Genomic DNA, 15,150 nt, shown 5'->3' on the forward strand with positions numbered 1-15,150 from the left:
AAGTATTATGGGGACACAAAGCTGTTAATTTAAAACTGAAACTGGTTAACTATGTAATTGAATTTATTAATTTTTAAAGTTGTATTATGATCCAATTTTATTTAAAAACTTATTGTAAGTATGTTATGGAGACAGAAAATTGTTAATTTAATATTGAAATATGTTAATTGCAAAATAAAACATGTTAATTTAGAATTTTCTTTTGATTTCTAATGGAATGGGCATTAGAATTATTTCATAAAATTTTAAAATCTTTCTTTGAACCACCTGACTTGATTAGGAGTTTGACAAATTTAATTATCAAAATAAAAATTTGGATTATTTAAATGTATTTTTAAGGAATTTTCCTTAATAAAAATTAATTAAAAACTTTTAATTCTACTTCTTTAGTTTTTTAAATCAAGCTCATTACATTTTCTCTTCCCCTCCTCCTTTTATTTCCCTCATATGCAACAGACCCCTGCCCTATGTATGAGGAAAATAAAGGAAAGGGAATTGATTTAAAAATTAGAGAAGTGTGGTTTTAAAATTTCATTAAAGAGAAAACATAAGGTAAAATAATAATAAAATTGATTAAAATTTTTTTATTCTACTTCTTTAATTTTTAAAATCAAGCTCATTAAAAAATTTTCTCTCCCTTCTCTCTCTCTCATTTTCCTCATGCGAAAGATATCCTTAAACACACACGCACGTAAATGTGTATTTATGTTACTAGAACAACTTGCAGTTGACATTTAAATTTATCAATTAAGTAATGCTCAAATTTGATTTGGTCGCGTGCTACTCAGTTATAAATAATAAATAAATAAATAATTTATAAAAAGAAAAAAATATATGTTACTTATCTATAAAAGGAACATGTATTTGTTTCTTTAAAATGCTTTTTTAATTGTTTATATTGAAATTAATTTCTCAATAAAAAGCTTCTTAATATGTATAGTTAATAAGAGCATTTAGAAAACAATAATTATAAATTTGAAACACAAATCAAAATTATATATTTAGAAACAAAATAAATCGAGATTTATATTTAAAATTAAAGTAAATTTTTCTACTAATCGTTACATTTACAGCTGAAGAAGTAATAAATATAATTACTATATAAAAAATAATACTAATGCTGGGGAAGAGAGAAAAGAAATTGGAGTGGTTACTGTCTTGCCTGATTTGGTTTGACTGGTCCATGGAATGGCAATGAGAACTCAAGAGAGAGTACGTTCGGCTCATTCTTCGCTTTCCGGTACCGATTCCATGAAGAGTAGACATTCTCATGTTCACGCGAATGATAATTCCATAGAATCAATCAGCAAGAACCAGTTGAGTTGAGTGCTCATTAAAATAACAAGCATTTAAACTTATCATATTTAGATTATTCAAATTAGATGTGAATGTCAAAATTTAAAATTTTCAAATTTCAGAAATTATTTTTTATTTTGAATTATATACCGTTAAAATAATTATTTTGAATAAATAAGAATAAAATCTAAATTTCTAAATCAGACCTAAATTATTCAAATTTGATGAGTTTGCACTCATCAAAGTGATGTGCGCCAAACTGATTCCTCAATGGACATCATTCCTGAAAACGAATGCAAGAGAAAAATGATAAAAATAACCTTTTGCTCTATTCATTGGCATTACTATTTTGGTGTGAATTAGGAACATGATACAAACAAAGCGGCCCAAATGGAATTGGCAATTTATTTTGAATTGATATCATTTTTAGTTTCTTAAATTTGTTCTTATTTTAATTTTGATCTCTAAAGTTTCAATCATAGGATTTGTCTCTCATAAAACAATTAATCCAATTTTTTTTGAATTATAAAGACTAATATTTTAAATAAAAAAACTTGAGAGATAAAAATCAATAAGAACAAACTTGAGGGACCAAAATTGTATCAATCAATTTATTTCTTATATTTATGGTCATTTAAACATTGTTTTATAATTATAAGATGCCTTATTATTGGTATTTCAATTGTTAATATTTTCAAAATATTATAGTATATTTTTAATTATGTTAGTGATATTTTTCTAACCACTTTTAAAAAAAACCTTTACAACTATTTGGGTCGTTAGAAAATATATAAAATCAAAAGTAACCAATTAAAAAAAGTTCATATATTAAAAAAACCAAATAATAATATTCAGGATCGATTCAATTTACTTTATTTGGATCGCCCAATTAAAGCACTAATTTTCCTATGTTTTTTGTTTAAGTATGTGTAATTTAATACTAATAAACTATTCAATACTGTTAATTTAACACTCAACAATAAACAATATCACATCTTTCTATGACATCAAGTCTCACAATTTTCAAAAGTATCCTTCATTTTTCTTGAAGAAAACAAGCAAGTTTATTTATGAAAGTCGCTTTTTGTACGCGGAGTAACGTCAATGTCAATTTATGAAACCAGAAAAGAAAGAAAAGAAAAAGTGACACTCAATTGTTACCCATAACAATCACTAATCAGTTGGATTCCTGATTAAATTTCGAACACTGGACAAATTTTAGGTGCTATAAAATATATCCGTATGCAACGTTTGATTTTTTTTTTTTCTTCCAATTAGGGGCTCAAGAATATACTGAAACCATAGTCTTCTAAATTTTGTATCATTACATCCACCTCTAGGTAAATTATGCATTATTTTCACTAAGCACAAGTGTTGTCTTTTTAAAAGTTTGTTTGAAGCACTATTAGATATTAAATGTGGATACCTGAACAATTATTTTATTTTTTAAATTTCAACAGTCATTTTTTTATCTTCTTAATTTATTTTTTTCATTTTAAAATAGCACAAGTGTTGCTATTTCCCAGTTTTATTAATGTTATTTATGTCACAGGAGGGTATAAGGAGAATTTCACAATATTTTCAAAAAAAATATTTTTAGCTTTAATAACTCATACGAATTTCGAGTATTTTTTTTTTTTTTGGTTTTGAAACAATTATGCATATATTCTGAAATAAAAACAGATTATTCCTTGTATAAAAATTGTCTAATATTTTCTTACTTTTCTGAGGAAACAAATGACATCTCCTGTGTTAACCATGAAAAAACTAATGACAACACACTTTTACCTTGATCTTTTGAGCATAGGCTGAGTAACTTTAGATTTTTTTTTTGTTATAATATAACAAAAATTCCATTTTATTATGGGGAAATGACAAAAAAAAAAAGACCCTTGAATTAGCAAAATAGCCAATGCACACCTGAATAAGCTTATTGTTTGGAGAGACTGGATCTTAATTGCAATTATGAAATCAAGCCAAAAAAACAGAAATCCCCTCCTTTTTCTTTTTCTTCTATCACCCATCTGCCTTTCCTTTCCTTCTTCTCTTTCTCTTTCTCTCCCTCTCTTCTCTGCTTGCAATGGAGGGAGCTTAATTGGAGATTTCAAATCCCTGTGAAATGTTAACGGGTCTTCTTATTAGAATTCAAGCTGTTATTACTTTACTTAGAAGCTAAGTTTTGAGCTTTACTTATGTGTTTGCTATTCATTTTGATTTAATTGTGCATTTCTCATGCTATTCTTTCTCTCTCTTCCTGTTTCAAGACAATAGCATCGATAGATTGCAGCAAGAATGCCAAGAAAAGGAGCCTAGGAACTTGCAATTTTTCGGTGCTGATCTTATAAATCTCAAGCATCCTATATCCCATAAGAAAAAGCAGGTTTATGAGAGCTCTAATGATGGGGAGTTTATCATGAGAATGGAGGAAGATATTGGCTCTATTAGAAGGTAAGATATGATTATTTGTGAAAGTAAAAGTGATGAGCCATTGTTCACGAGAACTAATGGTTTGAATAAAGAACAGAAGAAAATGGAAAGTTAAATTAGATAGTAAAAGAACTGAAAAGCGTGTTGACAATAGCTCAATTCCTTTGAACTTCAAATTAGGTGAAAATTAGAATGGAAGCCAAAAATGATTGCTGTCAAGCACATACTAGTTTTTTGTTATTTCACATATCATTATTGTAATTTCCCATGATAGTGTTGTAATTGTAGACTTATTACTATGATGGCAGTAACATTACATGATGATATGGAAATGATGCTACTTTGTTGATGCGTAAACAATGAAGGCATTTCTATATTTGTTAGTTCTTACTGGTAACCATGTAGATGTGCTACATTTTTTGAAGTGCATGTCAAATTTTGGCATTTTTGTAGTTCATTGTAATTGAATTGTTATTTGGCATACTACACTTGTCAATAGTCAATGAAAAGTGAAAGTCATGTCATTTGTAAGAAAAACTTAATATGAAATACTTTTCAAAACTTGTTTTTTTTTTACTACACTTGTAAATGTGGGAAAAAAATGTCACTTTAACACAAAACAAAACTTATTATGAAATGATTGTTATAACTTGTTATTTTCCTCACTATATTCAAATGTGGTAAAAATGTCATGTTAACATAAACTTAACTTATTACGAAATGCTTGTCATAACTTATTATTTTTCATACTACACTTAGCTAATCAAATGTAGAAATAATCTTATTCAAATTGAAACATTTAATAATAACAAATTCAACTGTTATTTCAACAATACTAATTTATTTGAGATAATGTATGATTTATTTTCATGCACTTCACAAAATGTATACATCTAGGTTATTATCATTAACAACTAATAAATATAAAATGAGGACATTGTTGTGCCTATCAATAAAATACTATAATTTTTAGAGTATCATGTAATGTTACTGCCATCATAATGATAAGTCTGTACTTACAACAGCATCATGAAAAATTACAACAATGGTATATGAAATAACAAAAAACCAGTATATCTTTGACAGCAACCATTTTTTACAATATTTAGTGACAAGTGCGCATTAAGATGGTTTGCTCACTTAATGTTCTCTTGTCACCAAACAGATTAAGTACATGCAACCACTGTTTATTAAATCCAAGTTGTTACTAAGGTATCTGAGTTGGTATTTAACAAGGTCAGTAATAAAAATATTTCACTGTCAAATGACAAAAATGGTAAGCCAAATGACAAGAGTGGTAAGTGAAATAACAATTATGTGATTGAGTTTCTCACGCAATTAAGTTTTATGAAAAGTTATTATTATTTTCATATTTCACTACCAAATGACAAGAGAGGTAAGGTAAATAATAAGTTTGATAAGTGAAATTACAAACCTGTAATTGGGTTTCTGATGAAGTTAACTTTCATGAAAAGTTATTATTATTTTCATATTTCACTATCAAATAACAAAAATGGTAAATCAAATGACAAGAGTGGTAAGCAAAATAACAATTCTGTGATTAGGTTTCTCATAAAATTAAGTTTTATGAAAAGTTGCTATTATTTTCACATTTCACTACTAGATGACAAGAGTAGTAAGTAAACAACAAAAGTAGTAAACCAAATAACAAGTTTGATAAGCGAAATTATAAATTTGTGACTAGGTTTCTCATTAACTTCATAACATTGAATAGATATATATTGTTACTATTTAGAACTGATAAATACAAAATATTAGCATTGTTTAGTACCTATAAACAAAAAAAACCAACATTTTCAGATTGTCATGTCATGTTGCTATTATCATAGTAACAAGTGTATAGTTACAACACTACCAAACGAAATTACAATAATAGTAAACCAAATAACAAAAAACCAAATGTGCTTTAACAGTAATTAGTTTTTGCAAGATTCAGTTACAAGTGCATTTCAAACTAACTACAACATCCTCCAACTAACATCTTCCATCACTAACTTCACGTCTCATTCTCTTTCACCACACAACCCAATGACCTACACTGCAACCCGCCAAGATGACGCCATGCCAATCGTGAAGCATAATGATAGTTGGGTAGATGGAATCTCATCCTTTCCAACATTGGTTCTATATACCATTTCCAGGACATCATTGTTATTAACTTGAATCTGATTGCTCTTGCCAACTATCATTAATGATGGGTCACTAGTTTTCTTGTAATAGAGATCGATGGGCATAGTCACAAGCTCAATCCCATTAATAAATGTGTAGGCAGCTAAATGATTGGTGTTGGAAGGGAGGTGAATAGAAGGACAAGGAGAGGGAGAGGGACAGAGAGAGGGAGAGGAAGAGAAGGATGAAGAGAGAGAGGAGGAGGAAGAGAAGAAGGAAAAAGAGAGAAGAAGGGCATTTTTGTTTTTTGGGCTTAATTTTATAATTGGAATTTAAGACCTAGTCCTTCTAAGCAATTAAGTTTATTCAGCTGTATATTTGGCTATTTTGCTAATTCAGGAATTTTTGTTGTTGCCATTTTTCCTTTTATTATTGTCTTTATATGTACGAACGTGCATATATACACACATAGATATATATGTGAAAAAAATGCAAAAAAAAAAAAAATCATTATTTTTTCCCCTAAAAAGTGCTGCTGGCATCAGTGGTAAAACGAAACCTTAAGTGTAAAAGTATTATGATGATTTCAAAAGAATGCTAAAATGCTACGGTGGTTAAATTCTAGCAATGTCCACTAATTTTATATGTGGTGACCTAACTGCCTTATGCATAATGTAGACTCTCCATTGCTTAATCAAACTGAACGCTGGACGTGGCAGTTGAGGAATATTAAGTTGCGGGTGAGAAGAGTGAAGAATGGGCATTAATCAAACCCAACGCCAACCTCTGCTCCTCCCTCCATTAACGTCGACACCCACCTACCCTGATAAATTTATTGCGGACGAAAGTGAAGAGTGGCTGACGTGAGGAGAGAAAGAGGACCCAATGATAAGAAGGAGATGGTGCAGCCCTCATGCTAGGCAAACAAAAAGAAGTAGAAAGAAGGGTGGCTTCCTGGCTTTAATGAGGCAACCCAGTTGTGAGAACGATTACAAATATTTAAGATGGTGTTGTGACCACATATTAATGGCTTCTCTCGTTGAACGGACAGAAAAAACTCCTTTCATCTATTTACTTTTTATTCAGTAAATTATAATTAAAAAGTTGTCCATAAATTATTTCAAAATGAATTGGCTGTAACAATAGCTGCCCGCAAGATTGCCATGTCATTGCGCTGGTCAGCATTTTCAAACACATGATCAACCAAGTTTAGTTAACCGACTGTAATATTTTAGAACCTCATCTTAGGTATTTTTACATCACCTTTTACTTATATATATATATATATATATATATGTATGTATATACTACTTTATGACAGCTAGTTTGATTTTTAATTTGATCTTAAATATAAAATTTTAATCTACTTCGTTTTTCATATTCATCTATTTTTTTAAAAATAGTCCTTGTAATAGTTATATATATTAAAAATTTTATCAAATGGTAGTTTTAGTTAATACATATAATTAAAAAAAGATATTCTAAAAAAAATATAACACATATTTATTATAAATAACTAATTTAATAATTTTTTATTTTTTTAAATTTAGTCAATTGGATATCATTACTTATTTTTTTTAAAAGCATCCTAGGCGGATATGATTGATTGTCGATGTGTGTCCGCAGAATTGTCTTTTCCGATGTAACGGGACATCCTCAGTGACAAGTTAAATAAGCAAACAAAGTGAATTCAATTAGACAGAGAGGGCTCTGTAGTTGCCCACTGAATTGAATTTGCAGAAAGCGTCTTCCATAAGATTAAGTGTGAACAATCCCCATAACAAAGTAGGATCAACATAACAAAAGAATATTGGCAAGTAAATTAAACCTCTTGTAGTTATATACGTTCTTTTTTTTTTTAAAAAAAAAAAAGTGTTGGATTAAGGCAAATTGATGATTGGTATATAATAAAATGTTCTTTAATATGATATTCTATGTATACAAAATTTATAGAGTACCGATGCCTCTATGTATAAAAATTTATGAGGCACTTTTCATCAGGAATAAAATTCTCAATGGAATATTTCCCCCAAATTTTCTCTGTTTTCCCCACCTGAAATGGAAGAAAAAAAAATCTCTGAAATATTCGTACCACAGATTGTATATAGACAAGAGGGGGACCGCAGGCATCAGTCTACATACTAATGTTGGTGATATGCAGACTTTTTCAAACTTTAAAAAGTTGAAGCCAACACTCAACGTGGTCCAAAGTTATACAGCTGATAAGATTATGAGGTCTATACAAAAGCAGTAATTCAACTTCATTATTTAATTAACTCCTCCAATTGGGATCTCATACCCACTTTTAATATATAAAATAAAATTTTAATGTCTCCTTTTTTTTTTTATTCTTACTACATAGCATAATTTTATAAAACTGAATAAAGCATAATTTTATCAAACTGACATTCTCATACCATCAAAGAACAGGTTTTTGAATTCAGTCCAAGGTATTATTTAACAAGAAACCAAAATAAAGCAAATGAGAATCCATATGGTGCATGTTCGGATTATGAGTACAGTCTGTTTTGCCACACAACATCATATCTTTACATGTCCTGTAGCCCCACGACAAATTTTTATGCATAAAATCAACCTTACAATATAAACAGGCGATAGGTCTCGAAGTTTTTTTTTTTTTTTTTCCCTTTTTCTTTTGCCTTGTAGATTGAGCCTGTGACTTGTGCGACGCTAATTTTAAGAAGAAGAAAAAATAAATAAAGAAAAGGGAGCCTGAAATCTTCTTTTGTGGAAAAAAGCAAGATTCCAACATCAGTAAAGGGACAAAAGTGAATGAACAATCAACAAACTCATCAATAAATAAAAGTTGATGGAGGTAAGTGGAAGAAAGCTGGGTGAGATGCTGAAACCAAACAAGCAGTTAATTTTTATCAATCACTCAAATATCTTAGGTTCAAATTATTAGTTTGTCTTCCTAGCTTCAATGGGTGTATTTTCTCTACTGATTATACTTATATTTTATCTTTTAATTTCACCTGCAGTATGCCAAGTTCAAGGTATGTCTCTATGTTCCGTAGCTTAAGAATTAAGTTTTCAATTCAGTTTCATCCGAAGAAATCTTCTTCAATTTATCCACAAATCACACCGACACAAAATCTCACAATAGAATCTGCTTAATCTTGGAAAATCATGCCAAGTAATGCTCCGGAAAAAGAAAACAGGACCTTCTTGGGGTTTTAAATCTGAGCAACCGTTGAATTCTCATGCAGAGTTCATCAGCATAGACTGTGGAGGCACTGGTAATTACACTGATAAAAGCACAGGACTAGCATGGATTTCAGACAATGGGATTATGAACCATGGCAACCAAGTGGAAGTAGAAGGTCCAAATGGAAACAGGATACAGTATCAGAAACGCAGAGACTTCCCCACAGACAACAGGAAATACTGTTACACACTAAACACACGGGAGAGAAGAAGATACCTGGTGCGAGCAACGTTTCAGTATGGAAACTTGAAAAGTGGAGACACATACCCTCAGTTTCAGCTCTACTTGGATGCAACTAAATGGGCCACTGTGTCAATATATGATGCCTCAAGAGTTTATGTGAAGGAAATGATTATCAGGGCCCCCTCAAACTCTATTGATGTTTGCTTGTGTTGTGCTACCACTGGTTCACCATTCATATCAACTCTAGAGCTCAGGCCCTTGAATCTTTCAATGTATGCCACAGATTTTGAAGACAATTTCTTCTTAAAAGTCGCTGCAAGAATGAATTTTGGCGCTTCAAGTGAGGATGCTATCAGGTCTGGATATTCTGCATCTGCTTGAAGATTTTTGAAATTGGACCTCAATAATAGACAGCAATAGGAACTAAATCAATTATCTGCAGCAAGGATGTTTTTTTTTTTTTGGGGGGGGGGGAATATCGAGATAAATGATGCAGTCAATTTAATTAAACTTTTTTTATTTATCTATAAATTTCAGGTATCCTGATGACCCCTATGATAGAATTTGGGAATCAGATCTTGTTAAAAGGCAAAATTATCTTGTTGGGGTGGCCCCAGGCACCGAAAGGATTAATACAACAAGGGACATAGAGATAGGAAGTAGAGAATGCCCACCTGTCAAAGTTATGCAAACTGCAGTTGTTGGCACAAGGGGGGTACTCAGCTACAGAACAAACCTGGAAGACTTCCCAGCCAATGCTCGAGCTTATGCTTATTTCGCAGAGATTCAAGATCTGGGTAAGAATGAGACTCGAAAATTCAAAATGGAGCAGCCTTTTATACCTGACTATAGCAATGCAGTGGTCAACATAGCTGAGAATGCCAATGGCAGCTACACTCTTTATGAACCTAGTTACATGAATGTGACTCTGGATTTTGTTCTGTCATTCTCCTTTGTTAAGACCCGGGATTCTACTCGAGGGCCACTTCTAAATGCAATGGAAATAAGCAAATACCAACTGATTGCTCCAAAGACTGACAGGCAAGATTGTAAGTCGTTAAAGTCAGCATATATCCGTGAGAAATTTACTCTTTTGGCTTGCGTACAACATAGTTTATATGGATGGGTAATTGAGTATTGATAAAATTGCATGAATAAATTCCACCATTTACATTTCTGTATTAAATAAAACTGATGCCTGACCTTTTTGTCAATTTGCAGTGACTGTTGTAAATGAATTTTCCTCCATGTCCGCTGAAAGTGTCCAGAAGAACGAAGGTGATCCTTGTGTTCCAACTCCCTGGGAGTGGGTAAATTGCAGTGCTGCCACGCTTCCAAGAATCACAAAAATGTAATTACTTTCATTGTCAAGTCCATTTCATGTCAGTATCTCTCTAATTGCCGCTCCACTAATCAGACATTCAACAGCATTTCTTAGAACACATATTGACTTCTAACCTGCATCAAAAGAGAGTTTGCTTTTCAAGAATTTGAGATACTGGGATAGATGTTTAGGTTTAACCAGACATATTTAAGATTCAAAGAATTTTTCATTTCAAAGATATGCTAGACATTGAAGCTGTATTCATTTTTACTGACTCTGGTTATTTGTGTTAGAAACCTGTCAAGAAGGAAAGTTACGGGCACAATCCCATCTGATATTAACAAAGTGGAAGAATTGACAGAATTGTAAGTAATGAATAATTTTTATAATAAATTTCTCTAATTATTTGTTAATATAACTTTTTTTTATGTTATATTCTGGTTTTCTTAGGTGGTTGGATGGAAATTTGATTACTGGCTCACTGCCTGACATGAGCAATCTTATCAATCTAAAGATTGTGTAAGTGCTTAGTTTCCTGAATAACTTGTTTCAGAGTGCTCAGGAGGAAAAACACCTTTTTCATTTCCTTAACTTCAACTTCGCAATTAATGACGTGCAGGCATCTAGAGAACAACCGATTGAGGGGTCCATTACCATCTTACCTGGGTAGTTTGCCAAGCTTAGAAGCACTGTATGTAGTAATTTTATTTATCAAAGTTAGACCTCTGAGATTCCAGGAAAAACTGAAACATTTCAGTATATTACTTCTCGATGTCCATTAATTGTGCAGCATTTTGTCAAACTGTTACAGGTTCATACAAAATAACTCATTTACTGGGGAAATACCAGCAGGATTAGTATCTGGAAAGATCATTTTCAAGTAAGTGTGTGCCCACTGCAGCATATGTTTCTAAATTTTGGTTCGGAGCCAAACAGTTTACAGGCACACCACTATGAATATAAATAAAGTAACATAGGAAGTAATGGTCATATTGTTTTCTCTTCCAGCTATGACGGTAATCCTGGACTACATAAAGGGACCAAGAAACACTTCAAGCTGATACTCGGAATTTCAATAGGAGTTCTTGTGATTCTCGCAATATTATTTTTAGGAAGTTTGATGCTAATGCATAATCTTCGGAAGGCATCTCAACAGAAATGTGATGAAAATGGTCAGTCAATTAAGTCAAATCTTGTAACTTTAACCGGATAGAGAAACAAACTTTTCCGACTAAGCTTTCTTGTGCCCATCAGGTATCTCTGGACGCAGTATGACCAAACCTATAGGTCCATACTCATTTGTTCGGGGAGGGAGTCTAATGGAGGAGGGCATTGCATGCTATATGGGGCTCTCAGACTTGAAAGAAGCTACTAATAATTTTGCAAAGAAAATCGGCAAAGGAAGCTTTGGATCTGTGTACTATGGGAAAATGAAAGATGGAAAAGAAGTTGCTGTTAAAATTATGAGTGATTCATCCACCTATGGAAACCATCAATTTGTCACTGAGGTAGTGTTCAAATTCAACTCCCAAAAACTTGTCTGTTCAACCAATCTTGAAATAAAAATAATCTTTTACTGCACGTAGGGTAGCGTTTGCTCTCAGCAACAAATCATCATAATTAAGAAGATAAATCTTCAATCAAAATAATCAGATGCTTTGATTCCATCAGACATCAGTAAAGCATTCTCCGTATTAAAATGTAAATATTGCACCGCTATAACAATACTAGATTTTTATAGGTCTTCCGGGAGAACTCAAGTTGCAAAAGACCCACTTTAAAGCATACGTTTCATCACTAGCTAAGAGGAACTAGGAGAATTTTAAGAAAATCTTTCAATTAATTGATTGGAGAATCACAAATGCAGGTAGCCCTTCTGTCAAGAATTCATCATAGAAACTTGGTTCCTTTGATTGGATATTGTGAAGAAGAATGTCAGCGTATTCTGGTTTACGAGTATATGCACAATGGCACCTTGCGGGATCACATTCATGGTCTGATTCTACACGCTTGTATTCATTTATATGCTTGGCAGTAAAACATTGGTTCATAAAATAAATTCTCAAGTTCTTCACAGGTTCTGCTAAGCAGGAAAACTTAGGCTGGTTAATTCGTCTTCGCATAGCAGAAGATGCAGCTAAAGGTTAGTTATTGACTACCTTCTTGGTCTGCAAGTAATCATACAATGTGTATCCTCTTTATTTATTTTTGCAAATAACAATATGAATTTGAAGCACTGATACTGAAGCAGAAAATCACACAACAATTTTCCATCTCTGTAGGTCTTGAATACTTACATACAGGATGCAATCCTAGTATCATACACCGAGATGTGAAGACCAGCAATATTCTCCTAGACATCAATATGAGAGCAAAAGTTTCAGATTTTGGACTCTCAAGATTAGCTGAAGAAGATTTAACTCACATATCAAGTATTGCCAGGGGAACTGTAGGTTACTTGGATCCTGAGTAAGTAATCATGGGTCTGGTCTTGTGTGCATGATCATAATATTATTGTGCTAAGTTCAGTCAGTAAATTTGCCCAACAGGTACTATGCAACTCAGCAATTGACCGAGAAAAGTGACGTGTATAGCTTTGGAGTTGTACTTCTTGAACTGATCGCCGGAAGAAAACCTGTATCATCAGAAGATTACGGTGCTGAAATGAACATTGTTCACTGGGTATGTTTAGTCGATCCTGTCAAATCAATATCAACATCAATATCATTGAGATTCAACATTCAGTACAAAACAGAGTTTACTGCAAATCATGCGGTTTATTCATAAAGAATCTGCACAATGCAAGGAAAAGCATATCATTATCAGCTTCAATAATTGAGTAAAATCAGCGGCAAACTCTAAACATTGAATTGGATTGCAGGCAAGGTCATTAATTCGCAGAGGCGATGTGATAAGCATCATGGATCCATGTTTAGTGGGGAACGTCAAAACCGAATCGATTTGGAGGGTTGCTGAAGTCGCACTGCAATGCGTAGAACAACACGGGGCGTGCAGGCCCAGGATGCAAGAGATCATTCTGGCTATACAAGAAGCAATCAACATCGAGAAAGGAACAAACAGAAGCATGAAATTATCATCCTCAGGTAGTTCGAAGGCTCAATCTTCGAGGAAAACATTACTCACAAGCTTTCTCGAAATTGAGAGCCCTGACTTGTCCAATAATTGCCTCCCTACCGCAAGATAAGAAGGCACATTTTGTATGGGGTTTGTGTATATTTTCTGAAAGAATGTTTATGAATTATATAATATTACTTGCATATGCCTACACGATAGTGATCTGTTAGTTGGAGCAGATAATAATGGTTGAAAATCAGAATGTTTACAAATTTCAGTGTTTCCTAACCATAGACATTGCTTTTTGATAAATCTGTGAGTCATTCTTGGAAGCTAAACTCATTCAATTCAGCGTTAATTCCTTCGTAATACGTATGGCTCGTGCGAAGAAAATAGAACAGATACAAATGAAGAATAGCAAGACAGCATCAGCCCGATTCCTGTACAAGAACATATAGTTGATTTCCCCTTTGCTTCTTCTTCCATCAGTGTAAGCACGTTTAATTAATACGGTTGATTTGATTCTTAGGGGGTTTTTGGTTCCTCTCACGTACTTTGTACATCATAAAATCACTTTTTTAGAATAATACTGAATAATATTATTTAACAAAGGCAAACACCAATACAAAGGAACTAACTTGATCAAGATTTACCCCTTCCATTTAAGGTGGAGACTGATTAAAGATACAAAAATTTTCTTCTAACCTATGATGATGCGACACAGCAAGCTAACTCCTCAACTTCCAATGATCCATTGCAAATCCCAACTATACCAATCACAAGAGCAAGAGCTAAAAGAATTAAGAAAGCTTTGAGTGGACTAGTGCAAGACATCTTGACAAAGCAAATGACATTTGTTGGAGCATCAAATCTGGATAAAAATGCTAAGGACCTCACTAATATCATTTGGGCTGAAAATGGGGCTGCTGATCATATCTTAGGCTTAAAGATTCAATTTAAGGAGCTTGGATCAAGTACAACACATGAGAAGACTCATTTAGGCCTAATTAATCATATTTTGGGCTTGATATGCATATTATATTTTATTAAATGCATTTGAGCGAAAATTCATAATTAGTTAGTAGATTTGACTTTTGAGTTTTCAAGTTACCTAAATCAAGTCTTTATGATTTTATTTAATATTTAATATTTTGATTTTTCTACCTAAATTCATTTTGGGATTGTATTTGATGATTTTTAGGTCAGATTTCTGAATGTATCCTCTATAAGATATTGTAATCTTCATTTTGGAGGCACATTTGGAATTTGAATGAAAAAGTTGCATTTTGCAATTTCTGACTTGAAAGGGATTCTCTCTAGAGCTCTTCATTGAACTAACAGACTTATTAAGGCTTGATCACAACACTTCGGGTCCTTGTTCTTTCATGTTCGAGAGTTCAAGTGGATCACCAGACCTTTGTTTACGTTATTGAGGCGTGTATATTCGGATCGGTTGTAGGTTCGTGAGATTTTTTCCTTGTGGGTT

General features: G+C 32.4%; 1 protein-coding gene across 2 annotated transcripts; it reads left to right on the forward strand.

Moving 5' to 3' along the window:
• The first annotated feature begins 8,637 nt into the window (after positions 1–8,637).
• On the forward strand, positions 8,638–13,976 carry LOC114747556 (probable LRR receptor-like serine/threonine-protein kinase At1g67720). Of its 2 annotated transcripts, XM_028935910.1 has the most exons (16): positions 8,669–8,708; positions 8,856–8,870; positions 9,084–9,621; positions 9,803–10,314; positions 10,487–10,616; positions 10,883–10,954; positions 11,040–11,108; positions 11,209–11,280; positions 11,401–11,469; positions 11,598–11,761; positions 11,844–12,097; positions 12,457–12,583; positions 12,667–12,732; positions 12,872–13,058; positions 13,139–13,271; positions 13,471–13,976. In XM_028935910.1, exons 1-16 carry the CDS (start codon positions 8,684–8,686, stop codon positions 13,792–13,794), a joined length of 2,757 nt encoding a protein of 918 aa, XP_028791743.1. In that variant the 5' UTR covers positions 8,669–8,683; the 3' UTR covers positions 13,795–13,976. The 2 variants fall into 2 exon arrangements, with proteins under 2 accessions (XP_028791742.1, XP_028791743.1); XM_028935909.1 differs by having other exon boundaries at positions 8,638–8,870.
• Positions 13,977–15,150: the final 1,174 nt, after the last annotated feature.

This window comes from Neltuma alba, unplaced genomic scaffold, assembly GCF_004799145.2.
Source record: "Neltuma alba isolate B1F8T4 unplaced genomic scaffold, ASM479914v2 tig00005356_pilon, whole genome shotgun sequence".
NCBI lineage: Eukaryota > Viridiplantae > Streptophyta > Magnoliopsida > Fabales > Fabaceae > Neltuma > Neltuma alba.